The 22,842-nt window shown below is 38.8% G+C and overlaps 1 protein-coding gene across 1 annotated transcript in view; it reads left to right on the top strand.

The window, feature by feature from the left end:
- The window catches only part of gabbr1a (gamma-aminobutyric acid (GABA) B receptor, 1a), a 74,631-nt gene extending 51,789 nt beyond the window's left edge, over positions 1-22,842 (top strand). Inside the window, exons 15-23 of the mRNA XM_053327232.1 lie at positions 3,048-3,198; positions 7,302-7,434; positions 9,846-9,962; positions 11,400-11,510; positions 13,603-13,696; positions 17,094-17,221; positions 19,265-19,393; positions 20,556-20,699; positions 22,558-22,842. Of these exons, the coding sequence (XP_053183207.1) occupies positions 3,048-3,198; positions 7,302-7,434; positions 9,846-9,962; positions 11,400-11,510; positions 13,603-13,696; positions 17,094-17,221; positions 19,265-19,393; positions 20,556-20,699; positions 22,558-22,842 (1,292 nt within the window). The remainder of the gene's footprint in view (positions 1-3,047; positions 3,199-7,301; positions 7,435-9,845; positions 9,963-11,399; positions 11,511-13,602; positions 13,697-17,093; positions 17,222-19,264; positions 19,394-20,555; positions 20,700-22,557) is intronic.

Below are 22,842 nucleotides of genomic sequence, written 5' to 3'. Positions count from 1 at the left end.
CTGTGCCTGAGCCGTGTCAATAACAGTATTTAAAGCTACCCTGTGGGGTTTTCTAAAAGTACACAGCGGGGTTTTCTCTGACAAATGAAATTCGCTGTAATCATTTCTGCTGTTCACATTGACCATTACAAGATCCCCTCCAAGTTTGTGCACAATGTAAGTGAAGGGGGACAAAATCCTCAGTTCTTCTTTTGAGCAAAAATGTATTTAAAAGTGTATCTGAAGATAATATGAAGCTTCTTCAATCTTTTTTAGTCACAGTTCATGTTTTTAGTAAAAATAAAAAAATACCTTTTGTGTTTCAACAAAGGGTTTCCCTGTTCAGCTGCAGTGTAAGGATCCTAACAAAGAGGGAACTGGGCACTAAAATGGTTGTAACCTTGAAAGATATTGACTTGATTTGACTAAGTTGAACAGCTGAAGTCTCACATTAGTTTCAAATAAACTTTAAAATACATTTTTGCATAGATGGATTTGGTTCCCCATCACTTACACAGAAGGTGTGTTATGAAGGGATCCCCTAATGGCCAGTATGAACAAGGGAAATGATTAAGGCAAGAAAAATATGTCAGTGTTCATTTGGAAACCTGATTGTTTTAGCACAGACTTGAAACATTGTGAACCAATCCTTTTAAAGGAAGTGGAAGAGGTTTCAGGTTTGTATGCTAATCTGTGGGCGGTGTGTATGTGTTCACTGCTGTATATACTTATATGAGTAAAAATATGGACACCTGGGGCATAAATGCAAATAATAATAGTCAGAATCATGACTACAAGTGCACAGAGAGTTCTTTTTGGTTAAAGTTTGATTGAACTTGCTGCACCTCAATAATCCCAAGACTTCTTCCTTTATTTTCCTTTAATATATTACACAGCATGAAGAGCTGTTGACTGCTTTTGACTCAGACGTTTGAATGTCTAAAGGTTTCTTGATTTCCAATCTTTGAGCAGGCTTTTCAACTCTTGTAAAATGTATGTGGAGGAGTTTTCAAAGGTTCATGTAAACAGGGTTTGTGTCATGAATCCCTTTCAGACCAGTACCGTGACACAAGTTAAACCCATGTCGATCTGAATTTGTCAAACTGACTTCAGGAAACTCCTCCTGACCTTGGTTGAATGCGTGTCGCACACTCAGCTTGGGTGAACAGGTGTTTCTGTTAGCGATGGGAATTTGATTTAATGATATTGACATTTAAATGACATTTGACTGATGTAAGAAACAATGAGAGGGAGAGAGAGAGGGAGACAGAGTGTGAAACTATGCAGCGTATATGAGAGAGTGAGCATGCAGAAAGAATTTATACTTCTTACTTATACTGCGTAACTTCATCTGGTATTCACTGTGTATAATGTAATTATGTGGTTAAGTACTGGTGAATATGGTACTACAGTTGCATGCATGAGTCTCTTTAAATGCTGATGACAAGATATAAACCTGGCAGCAGTCTCGTATGAATCACATCTCAAAAGACTCAATGATCCAATCATTATGGAAAGTTATGAGGTTTCCACTTAACTGCAGTAATTGGTTCTCTAATAATAACATGCTAATTATTAATTAAAATCCGCAAATGCCAAATTAAATTTTATGTTTTAACATTTTCCATTCCATAAAAGCTTGTTATGGGGCAATTTTGGTCTTGACTGGACTGGCATGAGACATCTTGGTGAAGAGAGTAAAGGAGCAGCACTTGCCCCTTCATCATTACTTCCACTGAGGTCCCTTTAAGCAAGGCACTTAAACTCCAACTGCTACAGTGGAGCTGCTCAGTGGTCAGCAGATTAATCTGTGTAAATGTGAACATGGTGTTTCTGAGAAAGCGAGCCTGACTCTCAGTGATACTTCCCTGGTTAAATATATGTTTTTAGAAACGATCAGTTAGTTTCACCTAAGTTAGTTTTCATGTACTGTACTCTTGGCGAGTGTTGACTGACTTTGTACCAGGCTTGATCAAAGAAGAGAGAGAAACACAGTACACTTTCCATTTTAATCCAAATTTTCATTTATACTGTAAGACTAACCCAAGATCAGAGGCTTTCAAACTGTGAGGTACGTCTCCCCAGGAGAGCGCGGAGGGAGAGACGTCAAAACTCGTACACCTTCTTTGACTCATAACTCAAATTTGAACAGACAGACAGGAGACACATATTGTTATCCATATTGTTATGACTTGAAGCACACTCCCCAAATATATCATCATTTCAGATGTGTACTGTGAAATGAAAATTCCATAAATCTACGTTTATCATAGAAAAAGATGCTTCAGAACTCACCTGAATCATCACATTTTAAAGTTTTCTTCAGTATCAAAGTAATCCAGTGATAGTTTTCTCTACATTTATGGGCACAATGCAAACAGGGACTGCTGATAGATAATTCAGCAAACTTTTAATGGCACAACTTTGCCAGAATGTACACAAATATACATTGTGGCCAACAGTATTCTCACTGAATCTATGGAAACGTTACACCCTGAAGCCTTATGGGAACTCTAAAACTGAGAGCATGATTATCCTCCAAATTACGGGGCAGTTAATTGTGTCTGTGCGGGGGCTGCCCAGAGTCATGCATTGACAGTCCAAACCCAAACCTGATTACATGCTGCCTGTTTATACTGTACGTAGTATATACAGTATGTATTTAATTAATAACATCTTATATAATAAATGTTTTTTGTGGATTTCAGTTTAAAGAAAAGTACTTTAAAATCATAAAAAAACTTCTTAATGTCTTGTGGTTTTGGTCACCGTAGGTTAACATAACACTGTATATAAGTGCATCAGTGGAAACTGCTTTACAGCATGATCTAATAGGGCCACAAAGTATCGTCCTCTGTGGGCTTTTAACCAAGTCCAATCTCAACGCCAACTGTCAAAAGCAATTATATGGAGCTGTAAGTAAAGGTGATCTTTAAAAGTTATTATCTCATTATTGCTGTGAGATGTAGACTGTATCCTGGGTCCTGTAATTGGGAGATCATGCAGAGTAGGAGGCAGATGGCACCAGAAACATTTTCTCTTCTTTCTCTTGCTCTCTCTCCATCCAGGCGCTGGGCCTCCAGCTGATCGGACAGTGGTTAACGAACAGTACAGGTTCTTATCGCAAAAGCTGTTTGCTGCCGTGTCCGTCTTCGCCGGCCTCGGCATCTTGCTCGGCATCGTCTGCCTCACCTTCAACATCTATAATGGCAACGTCCGGTAAGTTCACTAACACTGAATGGGAATGAATGGATGCTCTATCTTTCCAATCTCAGGTCCACAGTAATAAACCTAAAATGCTTTTTGTGCATTCATTATTATATTGTATAAAATGTTATATTTTAATCCATATTTTAATTTGATTGAATGTAGTTTGTTTTTCTTTCCACTCCTCATATTCCATAAAAATACAGTTGTTCTCTAAAGGTGGAGGTCATAGTTAAAAGGTTTTGTTTTTTTGTAAGGTGAACATAATGGAAATTGATCATTTATGGCCCAGAGGTTAGAGAGATTTTTTTCTCTGATGGAGGTCACCTGTTTGAGGAGCTACAAAGGCTCCAAAGATTAGAGTCGATGAGTGGAAATGACATCCTGTAACAAGCCCCCGCTGCTCCAGCAGACCTTTTCATTCAGTTTGCTGGCACTCTGAGTGTGAATGTGAGTTTCTGTAAAATGTGAAGTGGGATGCAACAGAGGAAAAAAATAATTTACATGTTCAGCATGAGGTTAATGTCTTTAGAGGTTAATATAAACACTGAATGGCACTGCAGCTTCTTAAGAGACTGCCACGTTAGTGATTTGGGTGTGGCTTTTGCAAATCTAGCAGCTGGTTTCATTGTCACAGCTTAAACGTAGCCCTAGACCAAATGCAAATAGACTTTCTTTAAAAATGCCTTTTGATCTAGGATTTCTGAGCTTAATATATGTCTGTAAACCCAGCGCAGCATATGCCTTTTTGACATAGTATTTTTATGTTTGACCTGGGTCAAAATGATTTAAAGTCCCATAAGTCCATGAGCTTATCAGGAGTTTTCGGAGAGCTGGAGAGGTTTTCTCCTCTGGGGATCTCCGGCTGACTCCAGTGTGCCAGTCAGGCCCTCTTCCAGCTTTGATTATATTTCAAACACAATTTCAGTTTGGGCTGCTTCCAGCAACCTAAACACTCTGAGTCAGATCAAATCAAATCAAATTTATTCAGTAAGCTGTTTTCACAAAACAAGTTTGCCACCAACTGTCTTGTTAAAAGAGAAAGATACAAAACCAATTCACTTCAGAAACAAGAAAAAGTCAAACACAATCACAGTCTTAAAGGAGCAAGTCTTTAAAAACTAAAACACCCTGACATTGTTTAAATATCAGCTATTATGCCTCTCATTTCTGTTTGAGTCATGACAGGCCAGTCATGTGATCCTTTGATGATTCCTAGTGCAGCTACAGCAGAGTTTGATCACAGAATATCTTCCAGCGATCTAAAACATCAGCAGCAAACATCAGAGTTCAGTACCTCAGATTCACACAATAACCTCCTTTTAGTTATCCAAAAAATTCAAAATAAAGAAAATGAAAAGCCAAATTTTCTGTCAACTGTGATGTTTTCTAACCACAGTGTAACACAGCAACAAGACACGCTGAATAATATGAGAAGAAAGGAGCTCCTCAGATCAGAAAATAACTCATGCAGTGAATTGAACATCATATATTCATAGTATGAAACAGCATTAAAGGTTTTTCAAAGGTATCAAAGGTTGGATTGAGGCCAGGTGTGTGTGTGTGTGTGTGTGTGTGTGTGTGTATATACAATATGTGGTTTGTATGCAGGCAGCATGAATGTGTGGCTGTACAGTAAATAAGCTGCGAGGCCTCGGGGCGACACAAGGGCAGGTCAATGGGATGAAAGAATAAAAGACACACCTACTGCTGCAGGATGAGCTCCAGCTAGAGCGTACAAGACAGCTGCTGTGCTGGATACATATGTGTTATGGTAAATTTTCAGATTATGTTAAAAACATGAGCCTTGAATGCAGAGTTTTTTGAAAATATTGTCGCACTGAGATTGTCTCTAATATGGCATCTGAATAAGCACAGATAGAGATCTCTGCACTTTCTTTTTTATTATTGTGGTTTCCTTTCCCCCCCCCACTATCCTTTAATCGCCTGTCAGTATTTCGACATACAGTACAGTGTTTAAACACGCTTAGAAGCCACGCTTCAGTGCAATGACAAGATCTAATTTCAACCCCATGTTAAAGATGTAGGCAGAGAAACAAATGTGGATGATAAGGATTGTAAGGCATACACAATAAATTGTTGCTGTCATGGCAGAATGACATAATAAAGGATCCATTCACCCGATTTTTTTTCTTACCCGGCCTCAGTTGTATTGAGTTTTGCAGGCAGTGTTGGTTTTATTCATCCCAGTTTTGAATTACCAATCATTGATACTCTGCCACCATTCAGTACAGTGGATTATTCATATTCTGCCACTGCTACAGTCACACTCAGCTGTGCTGCTTCGGAGGTTGTGTAAAATCATTACAAACTGCTGTTTGTTAAATGATGAGTGAGAATGGACATGAGGGGATTTTTACAGTCAAGAAGTAAATATTACGAGTGAAAACAGTGGCTACACATTTCCTTTTTTTTGAAATGTCATGCTAAATAATCAAGGGTGCTGGCTAGTTAAAGGACAAATATGTAACACTGACAACAAACATTAAAAATGAGTACTGCAGTCCAAATCCAAAATACTGGAGAGTTTTCTCCCTTCAACCCTTCCTCCCCAGACTGAAATCTCATGCAGGTTGAAATGTGCATCAATCTGATCTCACAGAACGTGAGCTGCACGTAATATGTTAAAATTACATGCCAGCACCATGATCAGGTTGACTGGGCAATGGGCCAAATCACACAGGCCCAAACAAAAACAGATGCTCCACACCAGACTGGAGATTTCAAAGGAGAACATACTGGCTGTAGTATTAGTAATAGTAGTAATTTCTTTATTGGAACCATATACAGCGTTAAATATAAATGTTACCTTGATGTACTGTACCAGAGTTAGCTTATAGGTAATGTTCATCTGCAGTCCCAAAAGCCAGTATTTCAAATTAGCATGTTTCCATAATTTTTGATAAAATATCATGGTCATTACAGTCAATATATTACATATTGGTCCTTTAACCAGCTAGTGTTACCCCTGAGTTCAAAGCTATTTCACAACATTTTGTTCTTAATAGCGGTGGGCTGCAATATAGTTCTTACAAATGTCAGTTATAATTGTAGAAAAAGTCACAGATTTGGGGGCATTTTGATCAAAGCAGATAATAACAGAGTATTCACTAAGACTAAAAATGTAAATGAACCATCCCTCCTGCCAAAATAAAAATTGATGCTGGATTGCTTTTATGCTTGTTGCACATACTTGAGCACAAAGGAAAGTGTTTTCTGTTGTTGGACTGTTAGAGGAGAAGATATGTTTTGAACTGCATGTTGTCACCCTGCTTAATGAAGGCTGTAGGAGGAGTAATGAGGAATAATGAGTTAAATATCAGTGATTGAATGACTTGTGAAAAATCAGAGGTAAGACTCAGAGATATTAAACTCCTTTGACAAGATTATTTTTGTTAACAGACATTATAATAGTCTGATAAATATAACTGGCTGGCTCAATTATACTGCACTAGACTGGAGCTGCTATGACACATTAAAATATTGGGAAAATAGGCAGAACAGACCTGGGTGAAGAGAAAGATAGATAGATAGAAAGAAAGTAGTAAAAATAACTGACAGTTGCCTTTGGCTCTGCAAAAAAAGGGGCTGCCATTCCTCAGTAAATGTCCACCGTAGTCTTGGAGCTAAAGAAATAGTCCTCATAAAAACAGCACAGAAAATAAATATTGCAATTTATACTTAATTAGAAAAAAAACTAGAATATTACAATATAGCTGCTGTTCTGCCTCCTACGCTAAATAGGAAGAAACAGTGGAGAGACGACAAGGAATGATGGATGTTAATGTCCATGGTCAGTGTTTTAACCCCCCCTCCCCACCCCTCCCCTTACTTTACTAATATAAATGCAGCCAGTTTCACCTGTAATGGCCTCACTACTCATCACACAGACAACAGGAAGCTGCCTTCTCTCAGCTCCAATTAGTCAGGAAATAAACATGACAAATGAAATTAAAAATCAACATGAGATTAATTAGGAGCAGCGGATGACATTTCAAAGCGCTGACAGCGAGGCCACGGACACAATCGATGCTTATTTATCCTTAAGCAGAAATGTGTTTGATTTGTCTTTTACGTGTGTCCCTGTGTTTCAGCTACATCCAGAACTCTCAGCCATACCTGAACAACATGACAGCGGTGGGCTGCATGATGGCGCTGGCTGCAGTGTTCCCGCTGGGGATTGATGGCCACCACGTTCACAGATCACAGTTCCCCGTCGTTTGCCAGGTAACGGAAAAAAGAGACAGACGGAGGCTGAGAAGAGCCAGACGGCAGGATTGAGAGTAGGGCTGGATGTCGTCTGTAAATGCAAAATACAAAAGGGTACAAATACAAAGTTGTTTTCTTTATAGATTTTTTTAAAATAATTTTTTTATGTGTTAAGAAAAAGCTTATTATGTGAAATTTGAAAAGAAAAAAATTAACATCTCTGCTGTCGCCACAACAAAAAGAATTTGGTTCAGTTTCTTGTTATAATAAAAAAGAGATGAGATGCTTTTCAAGTTCTAATGCGATACATCTCGTGTTATTCTGAGATATGTTTTCATGTTATAATGAAATATTTTTCATGCAGTGCTGAGACATTTACTCATTATTACTGAATGCAAAATGATTCTGTTTTCTCAATAACAGCATATCACTACCTTGATGTATCATACAATGTTTGTTTTTCCACAAAATATATCTATATATATATATATATATATATATATATAGATATAACAAAGTCAATGTGGTAAACTGTCATGATAAGAAACTTCATATGTCATTAAAATAAGAAAATAGATCCACTCAGTGTCTAAAGTGACATTATAGCCGACATCAGACAGAAACAGTGTAAATCATTGGTTTATTACCTGGCTTCAGATGAGACCCTCCATCCATCCTTTTTACTGAAAAGATGACATGAAAAATACATTTAAAAGAAAAAAACCTCATAATGACAAGAAACAGTCATGTGGCAGCACTGCGCTACTGTTCATTTTGTCCCTTTATTCTCCCCATTTACCATAATAATAGTTATGAATATAAAATACAAATTTCAGACCTTGATTTCATAATAAACTATTGAAGGTAGCAATTTAATCCCTTTGAGAAAAGATGTTGTTAGAGGACTGAAGAGAACAGTTTTCTCCTTTTTTCACTTCTTTTAAGGCTAGACTAATTAAAAACTGCAATTCACTAAAATTCAGCCTAACATCTTTGCTATCTCTAACTTTTACATCTCCACTTAAATTGAAAAGAAACTTCTAAGTCATTTTTGGCACTAGCAGATCAATAAAGACTGAGGTATAATATCCAAAAGTTTAATATTCACACCAATGTTACACAAAAAGTACACCTCTTTCTTAAATCAACATTCTTTTCATTTGATTCACGGTGCTGCTGGACCTTGCAGTTATTTCTTCCCCCACAAATGTTGAGTCGTGTGCACCGGCTGTCAGTTTCAGTAAAGCCTTACCTTTCTGTGAAATTGTGTACCTACTTTGAGCAACCCCAGATTTAGATGTCGTGACACCCTGACAGTTTTGACGTTCCTGCCTGTGACAAGCTGACACCTGCAAACCAATCAGCAGTCATTTCAGGACTTTGATTACGTACACTTAGTGGATGAAAGACGATGAAAATTTAAACACAGATACAATTTATTAAGTATTTTGGTATTCTGTTGGTACGAGCGTGATCCGCTATGTGCCAGCATAGTACAGACGCTGGGATCTCCGGCACTAATGAGGAGTAGGAGTGCTTCTCTGTCACCCATGTTGGGTCTTTGTGTTGTGGAGGCGAGAGGGAGATTTCCATTTCTGTAGTTTTTTTTGGTTGTTTTTTTTTGGCTCTTTGTCTTCCTTTCTCTGTCCAGTTATTCTCTCTTGTGCTTTGCTCTGCCTTTCTCTGGCACTCCACATCTGACCTTCTACTATCGCTTTGTTTTTTGTCTGTTCCTGCAATCTCTCCATCTCCCCAAACTTACATCATCTCTCTGCTCTCACCTGCTCTCTTCATCTCTCCTTATCATATACCTTTTCTGCATCACCTACTCTACCCTTTCCAGGAGTCTCCCCACCTCCCTCCTCCCTCATATCTATCTATCTATTCACTCCTCTTCCTCTCCTCTCCTTTTTTTCTCACCTCTACTCTCTCCTTTCTTACACTCTCATCCTTAATCATATCTTTCCCTTTCTCTCATCTCTTCATTTTCTCACCTCATCCCTCTTCTGATTTTGTCATTTCATATGTTCTCCTAATTCTCTTATGGTAAATGGACTGCATTTATACCTTCCTAGTGTTCTGACCACTGCATGCCAAAATTCACACACACACACAAACACACACACAGACATTAATGGCAAAAGCTGCTATGCATTGTGCCATCCTGCTCATCAGGAGGCTTTTCTAATGCTTATTCACACACACACAAACCAATGGCACAGCCTCTGGGAGCAGTTTGGGGTTCAGTATCTTGCCCAAGGATACTTCAACATGCAGATTGGAGGAGCCAGGGATTGAACCGCTGATCCACTGATTAGTGGCGACCCGCTCTACCTCTGAGCCACAGCCGCCCCACCTCGTTTATCCTCTCTCCTCTCCTCTTCTCTCCTCATCTCACCTCTCCCCTCTCCTCTCTGTCTCTCTTCCAGTTCCGCCTGTGGCTCCTCGGGCTTGGCTTCAGCCTGGCGTACGGCAGCATGTTCACCAAGATCTGGTGGGTTCACACCCTCTTCACAAAGAAGGAAGAGAAGAAGGAGAAAAAGAAGGTAGGAGGGGGAGGCGGGGAGTGAGAAAGCAAAGGAAGGAGGGGAGGTTGATTGGAGGGTGGTAGGCAGGGGGGGATAAGCCTCTCAGCCTTCTCAGGAGAGCGGAGAAAGGATGGGAGAGGGAGGCCAGGCCACGCAGCATGTGTGGTGCCGCCTGATAAAAAAAGTTCTGTTCGAATCTTTGCAGGCTTTCTAGTAACATAAGCTTCTAAGAGGCCAGCTCGGCATCATTCACTACGGCGGGTTTGTAGCGAGAGTGTAGGGATAAGGGTGTTGGACGCATACTGACATAGATACTGTACTTTACACATGCACACACAAAGCATATGCACACATGCAACATTTATGCACACATAACACACATAACTAGGGCCTTGAAATCCCACGTCATCAGCTTTATTTGCATGCTTGTGTGTTTTAGGAGCGAGTGTGTTTGTTTTAGTGTGTGTGTGTGTGTGTGTGTGCGTGTGCGTGTGTGTGTGTGTACCTCCTCTTGAAGATAGTGTATCCTGGAGCCAGCAAGATACTGCCAGTCTGCGATGTGTTGTGGGAATTTTCTAAGACCTAATCAGAAGAATAAGAGATTAAGCCATTTATGGAATATTTATGAATATGGATGAGTATTAAAGTTCTATGCAGAAATCCAACCTTCAGGGGGTTTATTATTTGAGCCAAAGCACAACGAATCGGGTTGACTTTCAACTCTCTTCATGTCCACAGAAGGGCAATTTGCCAGAGAGCTCTGTATGAGTATTTAAAGAAAGTTTCACAAATCGAGGGGAGAATGAGCGCTTTTCAAAATCATTTTTCATGCAACTCAAGTGAAGAGGCGCCTAGGACTGTGTAATGTGTTTTCTTCTTTATTTTATTTCTCAGTTTTAGTCATTGCACGGTTGAATGGCTGTTACTATGTTGGAGGTGCCGGGAGTTAGCCGGCGTGGTCGTATAAAAAAGATGTGTGGAAATAAAGTGGGAGAGCTAAGTTTTGTTGCTTTTCTCTCGGCTACGGCTGTATTGCTTCCATTATAGCTTAACTTAAGAATAATAGAATTGATGTTGGTCGCTTCAGAAGCTGTCCACACAAAAGCGGTGTCATCTCAGTGTGTATAAATGATGATTTGAGGTGGCAGCATAAACATAGCTACCGCAGCTCTCTGTGTGTCGCCTGCAAACACACACACACCAACTCCCACTGCTCCTGAAATACATCTGGACACACTCATATGTGCACACACTCAGAGACACGCATTCAGAAAGACAATTCTTGCCCAGTCATCCAGAAATCACTGGACGCCTGTCGGATTATTTGTCCTGGTTGTTTGTCTTTGTTTGTGGACTGGCTTGTGATGCCCTTGGATAGTGATGACTGTGTGTGTGTGTGTGTGTGTGTGTGTGTTGTGTGTGTGTGTGTGTGTGTGTGCTCTCAAACTCACACAGCAACACTTGGAGCCATGGAAACTCTACGCAACAGTTGGAGTGTTGCTGGCTATCGACTTCCTGTCACTCATGATCTGGCAGATTGTGGATCCCCTGCACATTACTGTGGAGGTAGAGTACGAGAGACAGATGAGATCATTTGTGTGTCATCACCCATTTTCACAGACCGTGTACCCACTGTCCTAAGTCAATAGTGCAGTAATTAGACGTCGGGCTTCATTTATCGAAATGTTTGTCGTTTGGATTCATCTGACTTTCATAGAGCAGGATCTAAGGGATAAATATGAAGTCATTTCACAAGCACAGCCGAACACCAGCGCTAAATTGGTGACATTTATTACTTGAATAATAATATTTATTTGTGTTTGATAAGCACATTGAAAGGTACCCTTTGGTATTCATATAGTAAATAAACCTTTGTTAAATTCAACATTCATCAAACAGACCTAACAAACAGTTTGGACGAACTCCCTGTCTCATAAAAAATTTAATTATCTTTCAAAGGTCTCGTGAAATGTCATGTTTAACTAAATAAACCTGCGTTACGCAATATTTTTTAATATTAACACTGACTAAAAGGACTTGCTTAAACAAACTCAAATATCAAACAGATCTTCATGGTGTATTTTAGTCTCTTTTTAGCTCATTGTTTTATATTTAATGTATGGTTCAGTCTGAGCTGCTCTGATCAACCTTCATAAGCAGTCATAAAAACAAGCTCACATAACCTTTAGCACTATCTGGTGAAAAAAGCTGAACATTAAGTAGCTAAAAACTGAAACACAACTCTAAAAGAAATGTTGGATTTGGTTTCCAACTAAATGTAACACAAATTTAATCCAAATTTCCAGACAACAGAAGAAGAAATCAGTGCACATTTACATCAGTATTGATATATTAATATTAGGAGTTGAGTGCATGAAGATAAACATTTAGTGCTTGTAATTCTCCAATTCAGTACCATTAAACAATTGCAGATGAAGAAGGTACAAAGTGGAAGCTTCGGTGGACTTTAAAGTCACATGCTTCATGTATGTCATGATTTATTGGTTTGGATTTATAAGTTTGTTTCCATTTCACTTTGTCCCATTTTGTTTTATTTCTTACATTTATTACTTTGCCCCCTAGCACCGAGCATAAAAGCTCAACTGAAAATGCAACATAAAAACAGGTGGGTGGAAATGCGTTTTCAGACAACTCAATATGTCTGTTGTGAAAAACACCTGCTCCAAACTGCAGACCACTTAAGGTGTGCGTGGACTGAAGATATGCTGTTTTTCAGGCTTTGTATGTCTCCTTTTTATGTGGTCTTTAAACCAGCAATTACTTTTTGGCCACTTGAGGGCATGGGAAACAAGTTGTGAACAAAGCCTTCTTATACTATAAACTTTAGATGATGATATGGCAACAGTTTAGTCATTACACAGTCATTTGCAGTCCTGTTTGTGTCCAACTGATGAATGTTAAGTCAAGTATTCACTCTTAATTTAGCTTTGGGTTTAGACTCCACTAACTCCTGGGGGAAATATCTGGCTGTTTAGCTGCTAAATGCTTCATTATGATCACCAGCAAGTAGCAAACCTTGTGTATCTACTGTTTGTTGCTAGGCAGATATAGCATACAGTGCGTTTTAAAAGCTTTTTTGCAGAAAACTACGCTGTGAGAGCAGTGAGACTGAGCCAAAACAATAAAGTTAACAATGAGCAATGAGCTGAAAGACACCATGAAGCTCCAAGGATTCCTTCAGTATTTAGAAACATTTTACAAATGAGGCCTAATAAGGACAAACCTCATCTGTACATGGCCTTACACTCATTTTGTAGACAAAGAATTTTACAAAAGGTGCATGAAACCACTGTTGGAACAAGAGTGAAATGTCATCACCAGCCTAAATCTACACAAGACCGACTTCAACTACAGTCAAGTCCTTATATTGAATTTTTAATTGCTATATTTTATAATTATTGGATATCTGATACAGTTTTAATTCAGTCATCTATATCTGACTTGTGGGAAGGACCTATTTACCCGAGGGGATCAACAGTGCAGTCACGGGTGCTTATGCTTACAATGCATTCTTGCCTCCTTCACTAGTGTGCTGCTGACTCATCGTTTCTTATTATCACCCCCTTTTCCCTGTCTCTCTTCCTCCTTCTCTCTATCTCTTTATCCTTTCCTTTCTCTCGGTCTGCCATGTGAGTAGAAGTTCACTAAGGAGGCCCCTAAAGAAGATTTGGATGTCCTGATTCAGCCCTTGTTGGAGCACTGCAGCTCAGAGAAGATGAACACATGGCTCGGTAACTGTTCTCTCCTTATATTTCCTGTTTTGCTCCCTCCTTACTCAATCTGTCTCTCTCTCTCACTCTTTGCCCTGCTTTGGTTTTTTGAATATCTTTGTCACACACGTAGACATATGCTGGCACATATGCACGCACACGCAGACACGTCACCGCCATTCACTCTGAATTAAACAGGTCTCATATCTCAGCCCCCCCACCCTCTGTCCCCACCGCCTCCTTACGTTTGATTCCTCTTTTCTCATTCGCTTTTCTCACTCTTTGCTTCTCTTTTTGTCAGCCCACGCAGTCCCTCTCTCTCTCTCTTTCTCTCTCTGTTTCTCTTCCTGTCTGTCTCTCTGCTGTCTTTCTTAGCATGGCAGCTCTTATGAAAGTATAATGGTGCTGAAATTCAAATAATGTGGGTCACAAACTGGGCCATTGCCCCATAGCATTTCCTTTCTGAGGGAAGAAAAGATGGTGCTTTAATATCAGGCGGTATAAAGAAACAATGGACATTCTGAAGACGTCTCGAACTTATTCTTTTCTTTCCATGCTTCTCTCACTTTCACTGTTATATCCTCTTTCAGTCTGTCTAGCTCTGAGAAGTGTTCCACATATTTAACCTTTTTGCTCTTTTGTATTTACATTTTCGGTTTACTACCTCATCATATTCACATACCCCCTCACTATTTCCTATCTATGCTAGAAGCAAACAAAGAACACGTTAAGTCGTTCACATGACCCTATCATTTGACTCCCTGTAGTGATTTTTTTCATAGATTTTATAGCTGAAGAAATACATTTAAAGGGCACTCCAGCAATTTAACATCACACTTTCATCAATTGGTATAGGTGAGGGATTTGACTGAGTCTGTTAAAAAAAAAATAGAAGGTCAAAATCAATGCTGTAGAGGCAGTCCTACAGTACGCTACCTTTAATTGCTGCTATAGATCAAGCTCCAGAAGCTCATTAGCCTACAGTTGCCATAATGCATAATAATCCCTTTGTGGTAAATGCACACATCGTTCAAACTTCACACTTGTCAATTAAAACTCAGGCTTCCTGCTGAAGACATTTGTATCAAGCAGCTTGGTTAAATATACACATAGCAATGAATCCGCTGTTAATAGTTTAACAATTTAACAAAGGATTCTCAGGATGTGTTATATTGGTGTTATAATAAAATAACTAAGGGAACATTTAAAAAAGGGCAAATTCAAGAGTAATAATAATTGTTAAATAAACTGAGATGGAAATAAAGGAGAAAAGTAAATATTCTCAGCCGTTGTCTTTAAACCACCAAAGTTTATTTAGTGTATTTTCACTAATTCACATTCTTCCACATTTGTGTGATAGTGTGAAAGGTTATAGATGGGAAATGTAGTTTGTATTACAGTTTTAAGCTACAGTGTACTTAAAGCGATGGTTCAGCGTAATTCGACCTAGCATCATTTGCACCATGAGGTCTATCTAATCAGCACCTCAGCAGTTTTTTTTCATTTGGCCGCGAAATAATGGGTTAGGGTTATGGCTTTTAGTCTGCGGCTACTGCTAAAGCTGTAAACATCGTTGAAATATCGCGCGATCACTGAAATACCGTTTGGTCTTGTGAGACACCCGCACAACACATCTAGAGATCTGTGCGTGATTGCGCGATATTTCGACGATGTTTACAGCTTTAGCATTAGCACCAGAGTAAAAGCCATCAGGTAAGTGTTATTTTAATAAACTCCTGGTGTACTTACAAACTTCCCAATGCATGGATTTATGAGTAAAGAGCCTATTTGTACTACTGTAGAAGTTTGATAACAATCCAGGCATTATTAGTGGGGTCATTTACCAGATACACTGGTGGTCCCGTTAGCGCCTGTACTAAGACATTCGGCTGATGGCTCTAACTCCACTATTTTCCGACCAAATGAAAATAAACGGCTGAGGTGGTCTTTAGATAGACCTCATGGTGCATAGTAGTAACGCTAGGTCGGAATTACGCCGTACCATCATTTTAAGGAGGTCCTGTGAAATCTATCAAATTGAGTGTGTTTCCTAAAACAAATCAAATCTTTCAAATTATGTGTTGTCAGTCAATTCTTCATTTTAGCTGCACATTAATGGTTTTATTCCAATGTGTGAGGATTATTTTTTGCCTTAAAGGCCCAATATAAAACATTTCCACATTAAAATGTCTAAAAATGACTAGTCCTACTTGATATATTTTGTGTTGAGTTGTGTACTGACATTATTGTTTCCAATGATTTTCAAACCTAGAGAAATCCATAATTGTAATCAAGGTAACAGCCCATTTCATTTGGTCACCTGTCAATGATGCCATATCCCCTTTGTGCATGCCTCAGTGCACGGTCATTTTATTTGATTCTGAGCTACATTTTTACAATGCACTTTGTAGATCTTGGTCATTTTTAACTATATCTTTTGACCGGATGAAGGATTTTAGATATCAAAGAAAGTTATCAGAGAAACAAGCTGAGCAAATGCTAGCGGCGGCTAGGCTCGCAGCCTCTCTGCACGTCCTGTGTTTCTCTAAAGCAGCTTGGAGAGAAATACTGATTAAATTACTGCGAAACTGCGTTATTCTGTGTTTTTAATTGTTTTAATTTTTGGATCCGTTTGTTTTTGAGAAGATAATTCGGCTCTTGGTAAAAAACTCCTTAAAGATGCACAGAATTTATTTTAGCTAGGAAAAGCTGGTTGTTTAACAATGAAGAAAACAACTCCTATGATCCTACGCTACTTCAGAATTCAAATCAAGCTCCGTCTTTTGTTATTGTTCTGGTTGAAAGACTCCTAGTGGCAGGAAATTATATATTGCATGTACTAGAAAAGGAAAAAAGAGAGTTTCTGAGCTTAAGTTGGAGTCACTGTTGATTCTGATGAGCCGAGGATGATTAAAAGATCTGGTTCCAGATTAGAGGACTTTAGAGATAATATCAAAAATGTCAGACCAATAGGGTTGAACCTGAGGCTTTCTGTTCTGAATATGTAGTGTCTAATCTAAGATACCCCAGTGATTGGTTGAGTATTTTAGAAATCTCCCCCTTCAGAGCCTCAAAAGATACTAAACAGCTGTTTTTAAAGGATGTGTGGTAGTCCCTTTGACATACCCCACCTTAGGCAACTTGACCACAATTCAAAAAATAACATCAAATGTTTTTCATGTTAATATGATCAGATAATCAATCATATTAACTGTTGTTGTGCTGTGTAACTGATTCTGTTCACTTCTGCTCAGATCTCATTATGCCTGCACTAGTAGATTTACATTCAGTGTTTTGCATCGGCTCTGCATTCATTGAATTATGGTCCTTAGTGCATTCACAAAATAAATATTTTTGTGTACATGAAATCCTTGCTCAATCATTTACTCCTTTATCCTCATTCTCTCTCTTCCTGTAGGTGTTGTTTATGGCTACAAGGGTCTGCTGCTGCTGCTGGGGATATTTCTGGCTTACGAGACCAAGTCTGTCTCCACAGAGAAGATCAATGACCATCGGGCCGTGGGGATGGCTATTTACAACGTTGCTGTGAGTCTGAAAAAGAAACGACACCGTCACGCCTAAATTCCTGTTTCTGGGTGCTGCAGTGTGCACACACTGCACTCTGCAAAGAGCTTCCTGTAGCTCACTGTATAACATTCAAGCGGCAATAAGTAAGATGTTTATTGCCCCATAGCACAGAATGGTTGAAGTATATATGTGGGAGGTTAATCAACACCCCTGCCTCCATGATTACTTCTCTTGGTGCTGAGATCTCTGTCCAGAAGCCACTTTACTGCTCACTTTAGAACAAAACAGGGAACTGACCAGCATTTCAGGACATTTCAGCTGCATGGCCTTAAAAGCCTTGTTCACACGGGACAAATCAGTGCAGGTAATGGAGTTCATAGATAACTTAATGCTATTTTAATGTCTCTGTGGTGCATGTTTCTGATATGAGTAGCTAACTGCCTCAACGTGACAGATCATCACATTCAAATGTGTGGCTACAGTGGAGTGTAAAATAATAAAGGTGTTTTAGCTAATTAGGTTTTGATGTCTAGTAGGTTTCTTCAATCTTCAAGAATTGAGCAGCAAAAAGTCAATTGTGGGCACAAAAGAATATAAATTACAACTTCTCTAAAAAATGATCTTAGGGATATGCTGAACATCACAGATTGATGATTTAATGTAAAGATACTGAAAAGTATATGTTGGTGTAGTGATTGGTTGGAGCAATATGAGACACAGAAACAGGTTAATATATGAAATCATTTCCACAAGTACATCTTTAGACTTTATTCTCTAAAACATGCTATCCCTGTATGCCTTTCCGTCCTTAGCATAGTACTGCCAGCACAAGCTGCAGTCTTGTATGAATCACACATTTCGATGCTTATAAAGCTTGTGGTGTTATGAAACTAACAGTCATATCTCTAAAGTCTCGTTTTTCAAGATAAAATCTCTGCTTTCGATTGGAGTTCCCAGTGACTCAAGTATACCTCAGTCTTTTCTGTTGAATGCTTTGCACTTGAGTGTTACTGCTGAGCAGATATAGGGACAGAATACTCTTCATGTTGTTACCTTAAATGTGTGGATATTGGTGATCACATACACAGTGCTTTTCGTAGAGCTATTACCTTTCCCTATAGCACCAATAGGTTTAAAAATGTACCCAAAGTGCAGCGGTAAACCCAGTCATCAGACAAAAAAAATCTTTCAGTGGCTGTTAATAGCAATTGAATCATCTTAAACAGAGGCACCTAGGATGCACTTTATACTGAAATAGCGGCCATTATGCTCACTTTAGCCACTCAGTACAAATCCCTGCTACCATTCCCTGACAGTCTTGAGCTGTTTTGATCAATAGCAGACAAACTTTAATTTATTTTCTTTGGTTTTTACTAAATTTCCCGTGCTTGCCTAGATTCCTATGAATAAATAAAAGAGGAAGCATCGTCATAGACATCCAAACATTTATCAACTCATACTTTGTGGATATGTAATTAATAAATGGATTGATCTTGCCTCTTCTGTCAAGCAGAGGGTGCATCATTGATCTATCATTCATGGTTATTTATGAGAGCAGTAAATGCAGCTAAGCAAGTGTGAGCGCTTGCATGCTTATTTCATCACATTCCCATAATGTTAGACAAGTCTAATGTTATTATTTTGTATTATGATATACACATTTCTGTTTTATGATGATGTCAATAGTTAATGGTGTCTGTAAAGGGACCTCCTTCCTCCTCGCTAAGCTGCGAGCTTGAGGCCCTGATGAGATGACAACGTGGTGATTGTCAGCGCGCCATTGCCACTTCAGTCATGACTTTTTAATGCTGTTTTCACATGGGAGCCCTCCCCAGAATGATAAACAGATGCCTCGTGCTTTTATGGATATGATTTTCCTCCTCTCTCATTCTCTTGCTCTCCAACTTTACTTTATTCTCCACCTCCAACTCCACCACCCCCCCCCCCCCCCCCACACCTACCCTTCCTGCTCTTTACTTTAAACCTTTTGTCTTCCTTTGTTCATGCTCTTCTGTTTTTTCTGTTTCTCTCTCTCTGTTTCCGTCTTTCTCCTTCCTGCAGGTATTGTGCCTGATCACGGCTCCAGTGACTATGATCCTGTCGTCGCAGCAGGACGCCTCCTTTGCTTTTGCCTCTCTAGCAATTGTCTTCTCTGCGTACATCACTCTGGTGGTGCTTTTTGTACCCAAGGTACTCTGACTTGTGACTGACACCTAAAGAAGCTGCTTCTCACTGACAGTTAATCTCATACTGCAATAAAAACAAAGGTCAAAAGTGTCTCATCTCAGTGTCTTTAGGAAGAGAGTTCAATGATTTCTGGAAATTCATATTATTCATTTGGACTGCTTGATATATGAGTCCAGTACATTATTTGATCTACCTAAATCACTCTATTTGTAATTTCACCATTCAAGTAACAGTCTTTGTGAAATGTCATTATGAATTGATGATAACATTCACACTTCACATTTGAAGCTGCTGTAAACTGTAGGGCCCCAAAAGAGACACAGGAAATAACTGGTTTGCTAACTAACTAACTAACTAACTCCATACATAAATAAATGACTGACCATGATTAATTAAAAAAATATATATATATTTTTTTTGCTATAAATAAATGAAGTGTAACACATGAAATGTATATATATATATATATATATATATATATATATAACACACATATATACATATAGTATATTATGTTTGTGTATATAATTATGTTATATTTCCATAATAATCTATCTATTACTACATTTTTCCCTCAAATCCACATTTATTTATTCATGTTATCTATTTCTGTATGTATTTCCTGTCACATTTGGGCCCCCATAGTAAACATTTGCCATTAGGGATAAAAAATGTTATCAAAAAGAAATATTTGATATTAAATATTTGAAATATTTGACAGTTTGATAGTAGCAATGATTAGTTTGGAATAAACGGAAGAAGAGCAGGGTTGTGCACACAGCTGCGGACTGTGCAGACAGAGGAAAGAGTGCCACCTACAGAATTTCAAACCTCATTAACTGAACACCCAAGAAGGGAACATCACAATATTGTCACCTCTGTTTGATTTTGGCTATTTCTGGAAGCCACAGTACTGTGCTGAGCGCTGAGCATGAAAGATATTGCCAAAATAAGAAAAAAAATTAACAAGGAGCAGCACTTTCAATTCACTGCAGTGATGAAAACATTTTTAAGCCTTTGGAGAAAATGTGGCCGATTTGGCTAAAAGGGCTGCAAATATTATAAATCTGCTCTCATTTGATGTTTTCAACGGATGCATTATTCATTCAGATCAAGGTGCTCATCTTTTGTTCTTTATTGACTTCCTCTTCCTGTGGCGCTCCAGATGCGGCGTCTCATCACCCGTGGTGAGTGGCAGTCAGAGCAGCAGGACACTCTGAAGACCGGCTCGTCCACCAACAACAACGACGAGGAGAAATCCAGGCAGCTGGAGAGAGAGAACAGGGAGCTGCAAAAGATCATCCAGGAGGTGAAGACATTATATATATATATATATATATATATATATAATTATAGAAACACATGCACATTATTATTGACCATTCACATCCAAATGCCGGACATATACTGTATATTTCCATATTGGAGGCACACAAACTGTATTACAGATATTCATGGACATAGGTAGTACACACATTTATATTCATCTAGATAACATAAATATAGATTTTTTTGTGTGTGATTTTTGTGACACAGATAGTTATGGAAGCATCTTTCTTTTAGTCAGTGAATTAATTGCAGAAGTGAAGCTCCATAAATTAATTGAAATAAAATGGAAAAGGTATTGGGATATAATTTTCAGAACAGGATTGCGTCAATACTTCACATTATCATGAGTCATGTGCAAGCTTCATAGACTTCGGAAGCATTAATAAGAGTTTATTGGACTCCCTCCAAACTATACACAGCCAAATTTAAAGTCACAGTCAACGGGAAGTTAGTGTCTTTAGTTTATTTGCTGTGATGCATTTCCCAGTTGCCAAACAGATTTAAATCCTAGAGAAAGTTTGGGTCAGGGTCACACACACCTCCCTTAGCAGTGCTGTTACAACATAAATATCAGGGGAACAAGAGAGATATTAAAGTCTTTGGATTCAAAAATAGAGCTGCAATTTGTTCAATGTGTCAATTAATTGATTAGTATCTTTTTTAGTATTAGAAATGTAATGATTTGATCCTTTTCTGTGTCATATGATTGTAAACTGAATATCTTCATATTTTGGACTATTGATCAGACAAAAGAAGACATTTTTAAACACAACCAGGAGCTCAATGAAATTACAACAAGCATCTTTTACTTCTGCCTATTTATAGACAAAACAATTACTCAATTAATTGATCATGAAAATAATCAGTTTTTCCCACTTACATCCAAACACAAAACTCCCACTGTGATTTTTCTCTGCTTGCTATTACCAGCCACAAGCAGTCGGGTGTGGTTTTATATGATGGGTGTTGTTAGCTCATTGTGAAAAATCACATTTGTTCGGATACATTTAGGTGCCTGCTCCTGACTTCACGATGAGTCATCAGACACACTGTATGAAAACGTTTCACAGGAAGAGAAAAGAAAAGGGATTTGTATATAAAAATACTCAATATATATTTGGAAGATGACAAGACATCACTGAACAATTCACAAAGAAATACAGTATTAGAACGGAGAAAAAGTCTTTTTTTGATGCCGGTGTTCCTGCCTGTGGAACATACACAGAGGAGAGCATGCTAATTTTTGTATTTTGGACCTAAAATCCAGTTATTCTGGGCATTGATTCATGAATGTATTGAGATTATTGTTAAGAAGGTCCCCTATGCCCACATGTATTTGTGCTAGGAGATCCTTCCACTCTAAATTGCTCAATGGGTTCATGCAGCCATTAAGCCAGACAGGAGATTACTTGTACAACAATGGCAGCTTGTTCCTGCATATGAAAAGGATATCATTCAATGTTTCCTTCCTTGGAGGTTTGTGGAAAAGGGGCGCTTGTGTTTCTTACTTTCTTGCAGCTTGTAAAGATGGTTTTCTTCAGTTGTGCTCATGTGGCTCATACATACAGTTTTCCATTTGAACAGTCATTGTCAAAAAAGGGGGAGGGGGGGGCTAGGACTGTTTCCTGGCAACAGTGGCATCTGCACTTTAATGAGACAGGATAACATGCCAGAGATTATAACAACCGTGTGACAAACTCAGATTCAATCTCAAAAGAAATGTTTTATTTGTCGTGATTGTTTGTGAAAATGATAAACAGGTATTCTTATAAATTATTTTAATGTGCAGACATGACAGTTTTACAACGAACTTATGCTCCTCTTTTTGTGTCTTTTAGAAAGAAGAGAGAGTATCGGCACTCCGCAACCAGCTGGCTGAGAGACAGGCTTTACGCAACCGCCGCCGACCTTCTACGGGCCAGAATCAGAACCACAACGCCCCGCCACCCTCATCCCAACCGGATCCCAAATCTCTGCTTCCCCCGCCCGGTTACCCCAACCCAACCACGGACAATCACTCCCTCCCTCCGTCATTCTCCAACTCCTCTAACCTGTACCCGGCGGACAGCAAGATGAGCCGCAATCACTGTCACAACAGCCAGATCCCACTGCTGTATAAATAA

The sequence above is a fragment of the Scomber japonicus genome, chromosome 10, assembly GCF_027409825.1.
Source record: "Scomber japonicus isolate fScoJap1 chromosome 10, fScoJap1.pri, whole genome shotgun sequence".
Classification (NCBI taxonomy): domain Eukaryota; kingdom Metazoa; phylum Chordata; class Actinopteri; order Scombriformes; family Scombridae; genus Scomber; species Scomber japonicus.
The sequence above is the reverse complement of the archived record's forward strand: the minus strand, read 5'-3'. Positions and strand labels throughout refer to the sequence as shown.